Genomic DNA, 15,264 nt, shown 5'->3' with positions numbered 1-15,264 from the left:
GCCCTAGCATAACATTATCAGTTAATCATGGTAATGATTTAAGAAATAACTCCATGTATTATCGACAGAACAATTTAAATGTTTGTTAAGAGCAAATTACATAGAAAAACTATTAGTAAATTGTGTGCATATATACGATATTGAGATAAATCACTAGGCTTTCTCTATTTATAACTTGAGTAATAATATATAAATTAATATTCATATATCATAAACACTTATTCGATACTTTTAATTTTTTTTCTTATCAAATCATATCATCTATAATTATTATTTTTCTCTTAATTTAACATTGATCCAAAGCTGATCATAAAAGTACCTTGGCCTATATGCAAGGTGGTGTGTGAAATGAATCAAAGCCATGAACAAGTAAAGTACGTGGAGGTGGCAAGTGGAAGGCCAAATGAAGACTCATCCTTTTCCCAGCCATGCAAGGAACAGTGGAAACCCTGAATGGCTATAAGGAATGACTTGATGCAAACCCATAAGGCATCTTCTGCTATATATTAAGAATAGCAGACGCCATTTCCAAACCCATAATCAACTTTAAGTAACAATATGTCATTGAGTCCTCCCAGAGAGAGAAACAACAATGGGAATGCCCAAGCGAGGACGTTCCAGCTCTACTATTGCTTCCAGTGCAACCGCACGGTCCGCGCCGCACCCGATAACAACAACCCCACCCAAATCACGTGCCCGCGCTGCTTCGGCCAATTCATCTGCGAAATCAACATGCCGCGTCCAAGGCTCGTCGTGGACTTCACCACACCGGACCCCTCCCCAGAAGCGCGTTTGCTCGAAGCACTTTCCCTCATGATGGACCCACCCATCCGCCGCTTCCCCGGTTTAATCCAACCCCAACCCGAAGAGCTCCCCGTCTACCACCGCCACCGCCGCCCTCGTCGCCGCCACCCCGAACCCGAACCCGAACCCCAACACCGCCCCCGCACCTGGATCGTTTTCCAGCCCATGGACCCATCCAACCCCTTCGAGCCCATTAACATCCCAAACCGACGCGGCCCAGGCCCAATCCACGGCCCGGGCCCAATCCCGCGCGGACTGGACGCGCGAGATTATTTCTTCGGGCCAGGGCTTAACGAACTCATCGAACAGATAACAGAAAACGACCGGCAGGGTCCGGCGCCGGCGCCGGAACGGGCTATCGAGGCTATTCCGACGGTGAAAATCGAGAGCGCGCATCTGAAGGAGAATTCTCAGTGTCCTGTTTGTCAGGAGGAGTTCGAAGTGGGTGGAGAAGCGAGGGAGCTTCAGTGCAAGCACATATATCACTCCGATTGCATTGTTCCGTGGCTGAGGCTGCACAATTCTTGCCCCGTGTGCCGGCACGAGGTTCCGGTGCCGTCGTCGTCGTCGTCGTCGGAGGGTGATGAATGCGTTGGTGACGGCGGAGAAGGTAGGTTGCAGAGGTGCTTGAGGTGGACTCGTCGTTTTACTTCGCTTTGGCCATTCAATGCAAGGTATCGTCGACGGGTTCACCCTCAAGGAAATAATACTACTGTTGCTGCTTCTTCTTCAAGGGGTGAATCATACTTTATTTAATTCACTTCTTCTTATTATTATTCATTACACTTCTAAATTACTATACATGATATTAGTTGTGCTAACTCTTGTGATGGTGATCATTGATAAAATTAAATCCTTCGTTGTCTGCTATTTATTATCTAGTAAAGTGAAAGAGTTAAGTTATTGTTATTCTCCTACATTTCCAGTTATCTCTAATTCCTTGACTTCATTAAGACCATATGGACCATGGTTAAAATACATATTACTGTTATTTCTGAAATTAATAGCTAATTAATTCAAGAGCAATTTTTGCGTGTTCACAATGCTTGTAAGATCATACAATATATATAATCAATCGATCAATGGCTCATAACGATTTTAAAACAGCTTTAGTGCAAACTCTTGGATACAAATTAATTTCAATATATTTTGACCTTTTAATTGGTTGTGTTTATTGATAAGCTACTTGCTTGTAAAAATTGAGTTCGCTCTGGTTAATTCAATTTGAAACCCTAAAACTAAAATGGCGATATTAAGCTTCACTATGATTGTGCAAGAATTGTTCTCATATTGAAATATGTTTACCTTGTGATTATATGTTGATTATATATGTGATTCAAACAGAGGCAGAACAATATGAAAATAAATCTAGGAGATTTTGTAAACATTCGATCACATGTATAGTGTATTACTATTATTTATTAGTCATCAATTACGTGATATGACTCACCATTTATTTATTTTTTGGGTGACCAGGATATTCTCCATCTAACAGTCCCACATTATTCTCTAGAGGTACGTACAAACCAAATTCAACATCTTTAATTCGGCTTAGCTCTTCTAGGTTTCTCCCAACAGATTTTGAACCTAACGAGAAAAGAAAATAGAAATGCTTTAAAAAAAAAAAAAAGTATATTGATTATATCAGATGTTAGATTGTTGCGGTTGAATATATTCGCTCATACAATGAAAAGTGAAAATCATCTTTGCATTCATTAATTTTCAGCAGCTAATCGGAGGCAGCCCTCTTGTTGCATTCTTTAAGCTCTCAAATGGTTTACATCTGAGGCTCGTCAACTGGTTAGGATTGTAACTTGCATGTAAAGGCAGTAGATTAAGATGTCACGATCACGAGTAAGTTAATTTGAAGCTCTCTTGTTTGTTACGAGAGAATTTAATATCTATATATTAACCGTGTAAAGCAATCTTACACATTGTTTGTTTGTGTAAAATTTTTTACAATGTTGTATAACCTTTTTTTTCTCTCGTTATGATGTCTTTCCAACTTTGGTTACATTATTTTTAAAACAAGTAGAAGCTAAATAAACTTTTAATCCCATAACGTACACACCTCTTTCAATTTTAGTCTTCTGAAAAAAATTCTTGTCGTTTAGTCCCTGATGGTTTTTGTCAGTTTTAGTTCTTAAAAATGATGAATCGAAAAGAAAATCTTTCAATATATAAAGAACCAATCCCAAAAGTTTATAATTTGATATTAACTAAAATAGCAATATCAGGGACTAAAGCCAAAAAACTTAACAATGAACAAAAACATTTTGCTTAAATTTAAATTATAAAGATGTATATTACAGAGACTAAACTGTTTTTATTTTTATTTTTGAGAATAGACTAAACTGTTAATTAGACCATAAATAAACTACACAGGCCTAATCAAAGGCCTTCTTCTGAATAAAGTTTCAACGGCTAATTGCGTTTTGCAGGGCTGTCATTGGCTTGCGATTCAAAAATTAATGGCCTTCAAGTTTCAATCACGTTAAAAATTGAATTCATCACCAGATTCTACGAAGTTCGAGATCTGTATAATACTGCCACTTGTCGTCCTACCCTTGTATTTCACTCCATAGATAAACACATGTATAATTTAGAAAGGGTGAGGATACATGTTACCACAAAAAGATCCCATGTCAAATTGCCATATTTGTTGGTTACCATGTTATATCAATGGGTACGCTGTAAATATTAATTTGTTATTTGCAATGACAATTACCACATGTTATCACAACATGGGCACACTTTTTTTTTTTTTTTTTTTGCTTTTTTCAGTACAAGTACACTTGTTATGTTATTTGTAAATCATATATATTAATAATTACTGTGTAAGTCTAATGTTTCAAGTTTACATTTTTTTCTTCTTTTTACACAATAATTATTAATATATATGATTTACTAAAAATGTAACTAGTAAAAAGTTCATTATTTTATCTTTAAAAAAAATAATTACTATAATTTAGAGAATCTTCAAAGTAGTTTACCCTTGTTTTCAAATGACCGATTTAGTGTGACTTTTTTCATTGATCAAATCGTTTCAAATCATCTATTCTATACCAAACATTTCCCAGTATATATGAATGCTCAAACAATGCATGGTGTGTTGTCACAAACTAAACATTGAACAACTAAGTTACAATTTTGGTCCCCTCTTTTACTTTCCTACCAGCAAATCGCAAATCATCGTGTGCTTCACATGAGCGGGGGCCTATAATGAGTACCGGCATGGAACCCTTCCGTATATGCTGTGTTCTTAAAAATCATCTGAAATAAAGAAAATTTGGTGATCGGAGACATAATTGCATAACAGGAAAATTTTAGTAGCATCTTCATATACTTACAGCAAGGTTCTTAAACTCTGCATTGAGGTTTTTCAGTAATTTGTCAGATAACACAGTACCGAGCTGCTCCCCATGTAACTTTATATTTTCATCCTTGACCTGTATGACCAAGATTCTTCAGCCTGATGCAGGACGTATAGCATAAGTTGGAATTGAAGGAAAGTATACATTTTTGTTTTACCTCTGAAAGCAATAACTGTGATGTTTTTTGCAATATCTCTTCAACGAATTGCCCAGCATCTGCAAAGGAGCCTGATGAATTAACATTTTTTGCTGGTGTCCCCTTTGAACTTTTCCTGCCAGAGGATGGCTTGACAACTTTAGCTGCCCAGAATTTTTTTTACTTTGTTACTAATTTAGTCACTGGGATAATTCAACCACAAACAAGCTTTTTCTGCTACCCTTACGAAATTGATGAACTAATGTGCTGAACATTTGTGAGCCATAGCAAGGGTCAAATGCGAAAAATATATGTCTGAACAACTAAATGCTAAACATTGTAGCAGTCAGTAGTCGCTAATGCAACAGCAGATTGCAAACAGTAGCTTCACCCAAAGTAAAGCTATAAACCAGCAAGCACCTTTTACTACACTAGATAAATTTGCAAATTGTCTCAAAAGGATCATAATGTCAATGGTAGGTCCTCATAAACTTCTAGTTTCAAATGGTACAAAATTCAATTTTAATGCATTCATTGGGCAATGACGTTTTTAAGGATGAGGAAAAAAATGTTAACAGGAAAAAAAATGTATATATATACAAGGGTTAGAAATTAATCCACTGGGAAAAACAAAATAAAATAGAAGACTGTCACTCTACAAGTGTGATCATTTCATTTCTTTATGAGACCTAAACAAAATGATTGCTTATAGAATGAATTATACATTGCTGAAATGCCTAATGCAACAATTTTGGACGACTACACATCCTTATGCTAGTCTTCAAAGGATGTAGAAGATTTTGACAGATTCTTATCAATCCTGTTAAGTGGCATCATCAAATATGGCTCTGCATTAGCTTTCTGAGGTCAAATTTAGATAACTTAAACTACCCAAGATTGCTTGCATTTCAGATACATGCATGGGAAAAGCAGATAGAGACTATTATGAAAAGGAACAAAAAAAATGAGATATAGCAAGGCACTTTTAGCAATTACAAATTTACAAAACAAAAAAACTCAAGGTCTGTGCACAATACTGAGTCTGAGTACTTTTCAAATCATAGAAATGAAGACAATCAAAACAAATAGTAGCTGTTGTTTCAATGCAAATAATAGATAAATGAACAAATTGAATAATGCAGTTAATAGAATTTTTTACCAGAAACTGTATTGGTTCCATTATCCATGGAAACATGGTTTGCATCCTCAGGAACCTGTGAAGAAGATTGTTTTTGTGGTTGATCGGGTAAGACTATCAAACCAGATGGAACTAGTGCAGCTAGATCAGGGGGTTGATCTTTTCCCACTTTAGGATTGGCCTGCAAGGAGATAAGGCAGGCACACAATGATCATCAATGAATAAATAATAGGTGAATTTTTTATTTTATTTTAAAAGAAAAAAGAAAAAGAAAAAGAGGTGCCTTAAATTTACTCACCTCCAAATCAACGTATGAGCGATTTCTTCCAATTGATTTAAGAAACTAGTCAAGATCACATGCATTTAGAGCTGCAATTGTAAAGGATGAGAGTCTAATTAACTGGGTTTTCAGTGCATCAACGCATAATGGATCTGACATGAACCTAAGACATTATTATGTCTTAATCAACATAGATGAGCTAAAAGATATCATTTGGATACAAAACACCATGAATATTTAAGTTCCAAAATTGTCAAATAGTAAGCATGAAAGAATTGGTGGACCCATGGTGTTGAACAAATACTAGCAAAAGAATTCCCTAATGTGGAGGAAATGCATCTATATAATATTATCAACTTTATAAGAGTTGAAAAAAATGTGCAAGCAGATCTTTTTTCCTTTTCATAAGAGAATCTGTTTGCTTACATATAGACATGTCATTGGACAGTGGATGGAAGAAGCAGTGCTTCTGAGACTTGAACCCTTGATCCAATAGCAGTGAAACATCTCTTCAGAAAGGAAATGATGCAACATAGAAGAAAAATAAATGAGTTCCTTGGAAATAGATTAGCTGAGTGGATCAGAACAATGTTTATAAACAGTCTAACAAGCAAAAACATAAACATGAATTCATGGCTTCAACAAGCCAGTGCACTAACAAATCAAGTGTGGCTAAGATCAACACAGTATTAATAATTCAACAGATTTAGTTCATCATTCAAGAGAAGATCATTTTAAATTTGATGGCAGGAAAGAAGCAACAACTAAATTCAAAACTAGTAGAATTTTCATGAATAAATGAAGAAACTTTATAAGAAAACTCAAAGGATAGAAGAATGTGATTTAAGACTAAAATGAGAAACCTACAACTACAAGGAAAAACAGTGATGGATGGATTTCAAAGCGAAACATCTTAATAGTGAAAGAGGGAGGGAAATGCCTTCAGTGAATAGCTCCAAAGAACAGTATTGAAATCAAATTGGGTATGTGACCAAACATTTCCAAGAAAAAAATAATTAGATATCTCATAAGCACGCAAACAAAGAACATAAGCATACCGTGCTGATTCATTCACAAGTGCAAATGGAGTGACACAACCCAAGGGTACCTGGTGAGATAAAGAAAAATAAGAGCATGAGGTAAGACAATAATTTCAGCCATGTCATTAACACAATGTTGATTCTCTTCTTAAATTTTGTAATTGATAACTTCTTGCTTAGCATATATAGAAGTAACCATTGTCATTATATAATTGAAACTTATAGTAACGACAATATCAACATTCAACATAAAAACTAAAAGGAAAATTTTACATTGATTAATAATAAGGTTCTAAATATATGCATTAGTGTTCTCAATCGCTAATTGTGGAAAATGGCAGAAAGCCAATAAAGATAATGAATATTCTACAGATAAAAGCTATAAAACAGTTTCCATGACAAAGATAGGACAAATCTTTGACCAGAGTGAGATTAACTCGATTTACCAATTTCTGCAACCAACTCAATCAGTGATTAGAGAGTGCCTCAATAAGAATTGTCTTTCTTATACACTATATAATGCATGGCGATAACAAGGTAACCGGCCTAATTTTACAATTCATATGTTTAAAAAAAAAAAAAAAAAACTCCATAAATATGTTTTATGCAAAGACTGTCAGAACACAAGCCTTTAGAACTTTTGGTCAATTTAATGGGCACTGCTTCTTCTTATACAAGGTAAGAGTGAAAGAGAGAAATGAAGGTTCCAACAACAAAATGATTCATAGAAGAAAGGCATAGACACTTAGACAGACCTGAAGTACTTCACCCAAAGCCTCCTCAGGTGCCATTCTGAGACCACCTTTTCCCAAACCAAGCCGCTGAGATAACACTGCTCAGCTTTGAAGCAACAAATAAATCTTATCAATACCCATTGAAGTAAAGCGATACAAACTCCCTAAGGCCTACAAAATCATGCATAACTTTGGTACCAGCTAAAGCAGAAACAACATACAGCCTGCTTTTCTAGTCCTGTTTAATTTTTTTATTTTCAAAAAAGTGATAATCAGTGCATAATACGCATAACAAGTTAAAAACAAAGAGCAACAGAAATACATAGATTTTTGTTTTAGTTATCCTCTTAAATTATAAGATACCTTGAGAAATAAATTCTTGCTGAGGCCACCCCCCAATTGTCCAACATATTGAGCCAGAAGGTAAAATAAAATAAATGGATATTGTATCAGAAATAAATAAAAAATGAACAAGATATGCCTTATACCTGAGCGTCAACGGTCAAAACAACTGGATGTTCATACTGGGAAAATGGAATCTGAAGCTCCTGTGAATAAAAAAGAGAAATTATGACAACAAAAAATTAGCTTAGTCTCGTTTATGTTTGAGTTGTTCTGTGACTGATGGAATAGGAAAAGAGCGAAGAACCTTTAACCGCGCAAGAAGCTGTTGCTTGGAGAAACCCATGACTATGTGCGGCGAAAGGAATGAATGACTTGCGGAGTGGAAACTAGAAACTATTGCAATCGCGGAAACCCAAAAGCACTAATCTCAAGGCCCGTTAAGAGCTTGGCCCAATACTTATTTAGTTTTATTGAAATTGATTTTATGACTTTATTAAGAGTATCTTATCTTTTTTTATTATTTATTAAAATAAATTTCAATATGAAAAACAAAAGTAATATAACAAAAGAAAACAAGAGATACAAGAAAAATTTTAAACTAATTAAAAAATGATAAACTTACAAATAACAATAAAAGTATACATAATATAGGTAATAGAATTATGTACAGACAAAATACATTGGTATAATAATATAAAAGTATGAGTGGTATGTTGATTTCATAAATAAAACTACACATGAGCATATAGGTTTGATATGAATTTGGCAGGATTTGCCTTTAATATTAGATTTAAAATTCGATTTTTTTATTAAGAGCATTAAAATTCAACTTGATAGAATAAAACAAACATTTTTTTTTATTTGGTTTTATTACTTGTATTAGATATTGAATCAGTCTATGAATATTCCTGTACATGTATTAATTGATGACACGATGGTATGCAATAAAGACCCAAAGTTATTTAAACAAATTACCGGACTAAATTTTAGGTTATATAAAGGTACGATATAATAATCGTATCAATCTTGTTGAAATTTGTTTTAATATAATAACAAATGATATTAGATATTCCAAATTTTACCACTGATTGTATTTTTTTAGTTGTGAGAATTAAACATTATTTAAAAAAATATATGATAACTTACTTATTCTTATTTAAATAATTTAGCTAAATTCCTTGATTTACCACTAATTATATGAATTAAATGATATGGAGTTATTTTAATTTAATTACTACTTAGTTCTAAGTATTGATAAAGGTTAGGTATATATATCTACCGTCTACCAAAAAAATAAAAATAAAAACCAAAATTTCACATTTACGTGTCAGAAATAGGAAGTGAAGTTTATAAAAATGGACAATCTATTATTTGCGTTGCATCTAGAAAAAAAGGAAAATCTGATAAACAAAAATAAAAAATTTAGAGGAAATAGTTTATGTATCTATGTTGACATTCAATTAAAATTTCTCATCGTATATATAATAAATTTGTTAATTTTTATGATAAATATTTTAAAATTCATTAATTTACTATGTTTTTAATTAGTTGTCATTGTACTTAAATTTTACACTAGCTGTGTAAAAATTAAACTAAAAAAATCAATTAGTATAATAGTAATTCTTATTCATGTCAAGATAAAAAATGGTTGAGAGAAACCATGGCGTAGCACACAGTTTTATTATTTTTGAGCAATTTTTTTTATAAATATTCTTCTTTTGGCATAGTAATAATTACAGTTGGTTACAGAACTGTAATAGCGAGTGTCCAGTTTGCCAAATGCCCACTAGCTCTGGGGCTCATAGAATTCCAAATGCTCACTGTCAACACTCAACAGACAATAGTTTCAAACTTTCTCTCACACGTTTTGGACCAAATAGTTGCATTTGAGTTAAGTACTGCGGGCTGAACAGTGAACGAAGAAAATAAATACTGTCGTTACTGAGACACCTTCACGGTTAAAAATCACTTCCTGTATTATATGCAAGATAATTTGCATTAATTTGCGTTGTTTGATAGGATGCCATGTGAAACAAATCAATTAATAAAAGTTTAACTGGTTGAAATCTACACGGATTCTTGATTAATCAGCAATTCACTAAAATTATGTCTTAATAAGGCCAAGCATGGATCATTTAAATCATGCTTAATGTTGGATCTCGACCTCCCTACCCCTGCCTTTTCTTTATGGTGGGCAATTATTCTTTCTCACAATCATTATATGAGAAGCGAGTGATCCCACATGAAATACCTAACCATTGTTTATACTTCAACGTATCACTTCTTTATATGATATCGCAATCACTATACATAATGTCATTGAAACATGTCATAACTAAAATTAGTAATGACAAGCCTAATAATTATGGCCTTGTCTAATTCTACAGCACCTGTTACTTTTACGAGCTCAAAATGGTATACTTAAAAGTAAACTATTAGCATAATTTCAAAGGATCTAAGTGGTAAAAGAAAAAAAAATACAACAAATTTGATTGAGTCGCTTGTTAATATAAAATAAAATACCAATAATTTACAAAATATATTATAATCTTGTATTGATTGACACATTGAGCTCACATGCTGACGGCCAAAAGAAGGACACTCACATGCTGTGTCTCAAAACGCAACATTTAAATTGTCATTTAGTTATATCATTTTCATGTGCATAAAATTGAGAATAAGCTAAATTGAATCGATGCCTTAGGGACATAATGCTATGTAGGCCCAAGAACATGTACGTCGAGAAAAACAAAGGTTTCAAAGGAAAGGGAGGATCCCCTGTCCTTCTTCCTACGTATATGTGAACTAGTAATACCAAAAGCAAAAGCTTAATTTCTTGTATACTCCCTTTGTGAGAAAAAGCCTACATAGCCCGTGGAAGCCACTTTGTGTCCATGTTGAGCATTGAGACTAGTTTAGTTAGATGCAATGTAAAAAGAACAAGAGAGAATGGCATCCCATGCCTTAGCCCATTTCACAATAGGACAGGTCATGTCTGATGAATAGGCTCGGACACATGATGAGGTTCAAAAGTTGGCCAAAAAGCGTCAAAGTTTGTCTAGCCTTCTTATTGTGTAAAGAATATGACCTTGCATATAATATTCTCAACACGTTACAAAAGAAAGAATTGCTTGCATCAACAGTCATGACTATAAATTTTCTTTTTCGCTAGATATCATATGCTACTAAAGGCAAACAAAGTTGGCCCAATTAAAGAACCAAAAAAAGAATTTAAGGAATCATCATACGATCAAATCATCTTTGATGTTCAATTTCATAAATTTGTTGCCTCCACCAACTCAATTAATTAAAAGCATTACCAAAATCTAACCCAAAACTGTGGGAGGGAGAGTGTTACAGCTCAGGGGCAGTACAAAATCGATCACTATGCACCATGCATAAAATGGAAATTAACCAGGATTTATTCCCATCTAGGAGAAGAATAGAATAGGGTATAAAATACCAAACTTAAACATCAAAATAAGGGAACACTCTTTGTTCTTTGGGCACGCGGGAGAGCAGACAATGCTTAGAAAAGACGCACTTTTTCCAATGGTTTCAAGTTACCACGCTCTGTACATGGTTTCCTATTCTCATTGGATTGGAAATAAGCATCTCAGATACCTTCCCTTGCAAAAAAAGCCTTCCTAAAGATACTCACAATAGCAAAAGTCTCCTCCCATAGTTACATTCAAAAAACAGTGAAATGAATTGCTTATAACTAAGGATTTTGATGACTATATTATTTTTTCTCCCTTTATTCTGTGACACAGTGGATGGGAAACCATTCATGACATTGACATAACAAGCTTTGCATCAATGATACATAATTTCAGACTCCTAGAAATTCACATAAGAGAGGCCAAAAATTGTCTTATCTCTATATGAATTTCATCTAATATGCACTATTATGTAGCATAGGGTATACAAATTTTAATCTGGTTACAGTCAGTAACATCTTCAAGTTATACCACTGAAGACAAACGAATTGAATTTTTGAGAAAAGAGAAATATTGTAGTTGGCTTGAATTGATTTTTTTTTTTTCTCAGCAGAAGCTCCACAAACGAATGTCACTTTCTTCGTATAGATCATCAAACAGATGAGACGAATCGAAATCGAAGAAAGCACCACTTAGCATCTGATCAACATACTTAGGGGATTGAAGACCATCAGCAAAGGTGTACCAAGGTTCCATCACATTCATAGTCATTGGTTGATTTGCTTGGTCACAACTAGTGTAGGCTTCGAAAGACGATATCAGCGATGCGTTGTCGTCGATTTGATCCGAGGGAGAAGAGACCAATGAGGGGGATGAGGCCAATGATGATGGGTTAGAAGCAGGAGGTGGGGAAGGGGGAGTGTTGGCATTGTCAATGAAACTATTTGCAGCGGCCGCAGCAACTCTTTGGATTGATTTGGGGGACATGACAGCCTCTCCTGGAATGTATTGTTGTGAAGAGCTTAAAGGGAAATTGAGATTTGCTGAGGATCCTTTAAGGCATAGAAGTGCAGCATCATAGGCTCTAGCTGCAGCCTCCGGGGTTGAATAAGAGCCTAACCATATTCTTGTTTTCTGGTTTGGTGCTCTAATCTCAGACACCCATGATCCCCAGCTCCTCATTCTCACTCCCTTGTACTTCTTCTTCTTGCAATCTGATGATGTTGATGCTGATGATGAGAGTGAAGATAACCGCATTTCCTTTGATGATGGTTCTGTTTTGATCTTGTGCTCTAACTTAACCATGATAGATGGCTGCAAGTGCAAGTGCAAAGATCCTTCTTCAGTGAATAGAAAATGTTTGAAGAGTAGTACTTTCTTTGAGGTAGGAATTAAGGGTGCGTGTTTAAGAGGTTTCTCTTTCTCTTTTTGTTGAGTACTAGTTTGTTTTTTTTTGGCTCTCTCTCTCTCTCTCTCTCTATACCTTGTTGCTGCTGTTCTGAAAGTGGGGAAAAGAATCAAATCAAAAGTGAATGTGGGGAAGAAGAGAGATCCACTATTTATAGAGAGAACCATAGAGAGGCTTGCGTCTCAAGGTAGCAACTAGCAAATCCTCGGTAGTCAAGATACGACATTGGTGCCAGATGGTTTTTAGTTTATGTCAATTTAATACATACAACTTTGTTCTTAAAATGACTTTTTTGTCCTTTCTCACTGAAGCTTCCTTCATAGGTGTAAAATATATACTTACGTCACTTACCATATATTAAGCTTTTATCTTAACAAACTAACTTGTTCACTAATTAGTAATTGCATGTTTAGTAACCTCTTTTTCTTGAAAAATAGTTAATTTTCTGAACTCTCTACAAAAGATAATACTCTTTAAACTGAACGAAACTCACAGTAAACTAAATTGCGACCATATTGTAATCATGCTGCATATCATCCACTTTTTGGCTAGAAGAATCAAATTAACTCTTCTGCTTCACTAATCTAACTGACCTAATTACTGTTTAATTAGCACCAAAAGATATATCTGGCTTGTTCTTTCAGCACATTTTGACCACTTCCCGTGGATGAGCTTGCTTCCTAGTGCATTAAATATTAATGTTCTTTTGGGAGAGTTTTGATTTGGTCCTCGCAGAATGTTAGTTTTTGGATGCTCAATGTCAAAGGAGGATTTATTCTACGGCGGTATAAAATAAAATGTGATACGACTTTTTAGTTGATAACTTCGCAGGGTGGTTAATACAACTCAAACGACTAAGGACAAGTGATGAGCAAAGTTTTCAAACGCCACGACTTATAGTTGAAGTGTGCAATCCATAGATGCATTAAACTCGAATCCTATGGACGAATCAGAAATATGAAAATAAAGTACATTAATCTTCCTGTCTGTTTTAGGTCTGACTTTGGAATAAGTCTTCATCTTTTCCCTGCTGAAACTCCAATTTATTAATCTTAGATTGAACTCCAAAAGTAAGGGCAAAATTGTATCTTTGCAAACAGCGTACAGTTTTAATTATCCACCCAATAATGTGCACATTATCATTTTTTAGACCCTATGAAATTTCCTTAAGAGTATGTTTGGATGGAGGAATTTAAAATTCTGAGGAATTTTAAATTCTAAGAATTTCAAATATTTCAATTGAAATTTTTTTATTTTCAAAATTTTGTGTTTGGATAAAAAGGGTTAAAATTAGGAGGGTGAAAAAAAATGAATGAAAAAAAAGAAAAAATATGATTAGTGTGCTAGTTATACGTGTTCTCTATGTTCTCAAGTCATCATAGTTAAATTACTTTCCTCAGTTAAAATTCTCTATCCAAACATACTCTAAAAAAATTGTGCTCATTTTTAACAAAACTTTCTTTGTTTATAACATAATTTTTTCATGTATAAAAGTTTCGAATGGAAAAAAATATGCTTCATTTTATTATATGTTATCTTAAGTTGTAACTATTTGAGGAAGGCAAGATGGTTTATATGTTATTGTATGTCATCTTATAGTATAGTTTTTTACATTAATATTGTATGTAGAGATCGAGAGAGACACATTGGATTCTCTCAAAATTAAGAGGTAGCTTCCTGCAGGTGCTGATGCTTGACAGGGATTTTGAACTAAAGCTGTAATGCACAAGAAAGTTGGAAGGTAAAATATTTATGCAGACAACACTCGACGCGCAGTTCAATAGTGAACCCCATTTGCATATGCAATCGAACAGCTGTTGCTTCTCTGTACTCAGCTGCAAAACCGCGTCATGGACCCTCATTTTCTCATCGACTGTGGCTTATGTCTGTTATCCTTTTCTCTCTCTAAACTACGGAACAATTTACTAATAATTAAATCAAAGCTAGCCTCACACACCTCAACGGTATTATAACGATGCTTATGCTAACGCAACGCCTGCATAACTTGACTTTTTCACTCCTACTTGTTTTATTTATATACTTTTGAGTATGTGCCTTCCGTATCTATACTTTTATTTTTCTAACTTTTATCATATGATTGCAAGCAATGTAATTAATCTTATCAGATTCATTTATACGCATATATTTAATCTAACTGTCCAGCATCGCTTATGCGAGAACTATAATAACCAAAAAGCGAAATATTAAGGTTTTAACTGGACTCTCCATTCTTATGACACAAAAGAGAAATTAGTATGGTTTAAGAACACTAATAACGTGTTTGGTTTGGTGGTAGAATAATAGAATATCAGGATGAATACAAAATATAGTAAAATTACCAAAAAAACAATTCTTTGTTGCTACATAAAAATCATAGTAAAACATGTATCAGGTATAATTAATTTTTGTGTGACACAATAAGATTAAGTTTTTCTTATAAATTGAAAATTTTAATTACATGTTATATATAAAGATTAGTGTGGATTATAGTCTTGAATCACATGATAATTTTTACTTCGATTTTTACTTTGAGAAAATGCCTGCTCCGCTCACATGCTGGAGGAT

The 15,264-nt window shown here is 34.1% G+C and overlaps 2 protein-coding genes and 1 pseudogene across 7 annotated transcripts; 1 reads left to right on the top strand and 2 right to left on the bottom strand.

Moving 5' to 3' along the window:
- The first annotated feature begins 541 nt into the window (after nucleotides 1-541).
- Nucleotides 542-3,693, top strand: LOC100787399 (E3 ubiquitin-protein ligase RING1-like). Of its 6 annotated transcripts, none has more exons than XM_006578914.3 (4): nucleotides 542-1,540; nucleotides 2,281-2,319; nucleotides 2,534-2,658; nucleotides 3,246-3,693. In XM_006578914.3, exons 1-3 carry the CDS (start codon nucleotides 559-561, stop codon nucleotides 2,566-2,568), a joined length of 1,056 nt encoding a protein of 351 aa, XP_006578977.1. In that variant the 5' UTR covers nucleotides 542-558; the 3' UTR covers nucleotides 2,569-2,658; nucleotides 3,246-3,693. The 6 variants fall into 6 exon arrangements, with proteins under 6 accessions (XP_006578977.1, XP_006578976.1, XP_003522583.1 ...); XM_006578913.3 differs by having other exon boundaries at nucleotides 2,531-2,658; XM_003522535.4 differs by having other exon boundaries at nucleotides 542-1,414; nucleotides 3,246-3,692.
- A 143-nt stretch (nucleotides 3,694-3,836) lies between these two features.
- On the bottom strand, nucleotides 3,837-7,888 carry LOC100786859 (uncharacterized; annotated as a pseudogene).
- A 3,287-nt stretch (nucleotides 7,889-11,175) lies between these two features.
- Nucleotides 11,176-12,763, bottom strand: AP2-6 (AP2 domain-containing transcription factor 6). The gene has a single exon (NM_001252952.2). The coding sequence runs from the start codon at nucleotides 12,594-12,596 to the stop codon at nucleotides 11,898-11,900; it is 699 nt and encodes a 232-aa protein (NP_001239881.1). The 5' UTR covers nucleotides 12,597-12,763; the 3' UTR covers nucleotides 11,176-11,897.
- Nucleotides 12,764-15,264: the final 2,501 nt, after the last annotated feature.

This window comes from Glycine max, chromosome 4, assembly GCF_000004515.6.
Source record: "Glycine max cultivar Williams 82 chromosome 4, Glycine_max_v4.0, whole genome shotgun sequence".
NCBI classification, from domain to species: Eukaryota; Viridiplantae; Streptophyta; class Magnoliopsida; order Fabales; family Fabaceae; genus Glycine; species Glycine max.
The sequence above is the reverse complement of the archived record's forward strand: the minus strand, read 5'-3'. Positions and strand labels throughout refer to the sequence as shown.

Bases quoted from the DNA above. Each gene is read 5' to 3' on its own strand.
- LOC100787399 (XM_006578913.3), top strand. From the start codon at position 559: ATGTCATTGAGTCCTCCCAGAGAGAGAAACAACAATGGGAATGCCCAA. The intron at 1,541-2,280 runs GTGAATCATACT...TTGGGTGACCAG, and splicing joins TGCTGCTTCTTCTTCAAGGG to GATATTCTCCATCTAACAGT. The intron at 2,320-2,530 runs GTACGTACAAAC...ATTAATTTTCAG, and splicing joins TCCCACATTATTCTCTAGAG to CAGCTAATCGGAGGCAGCCC.
- AP2-6 (NM_001252952.2), bottom strand. From the start codon at position 12,596: ATGGTTAAGTTAGAGCACAAGATCAAAACAGAACCATCATCAAAGGAA.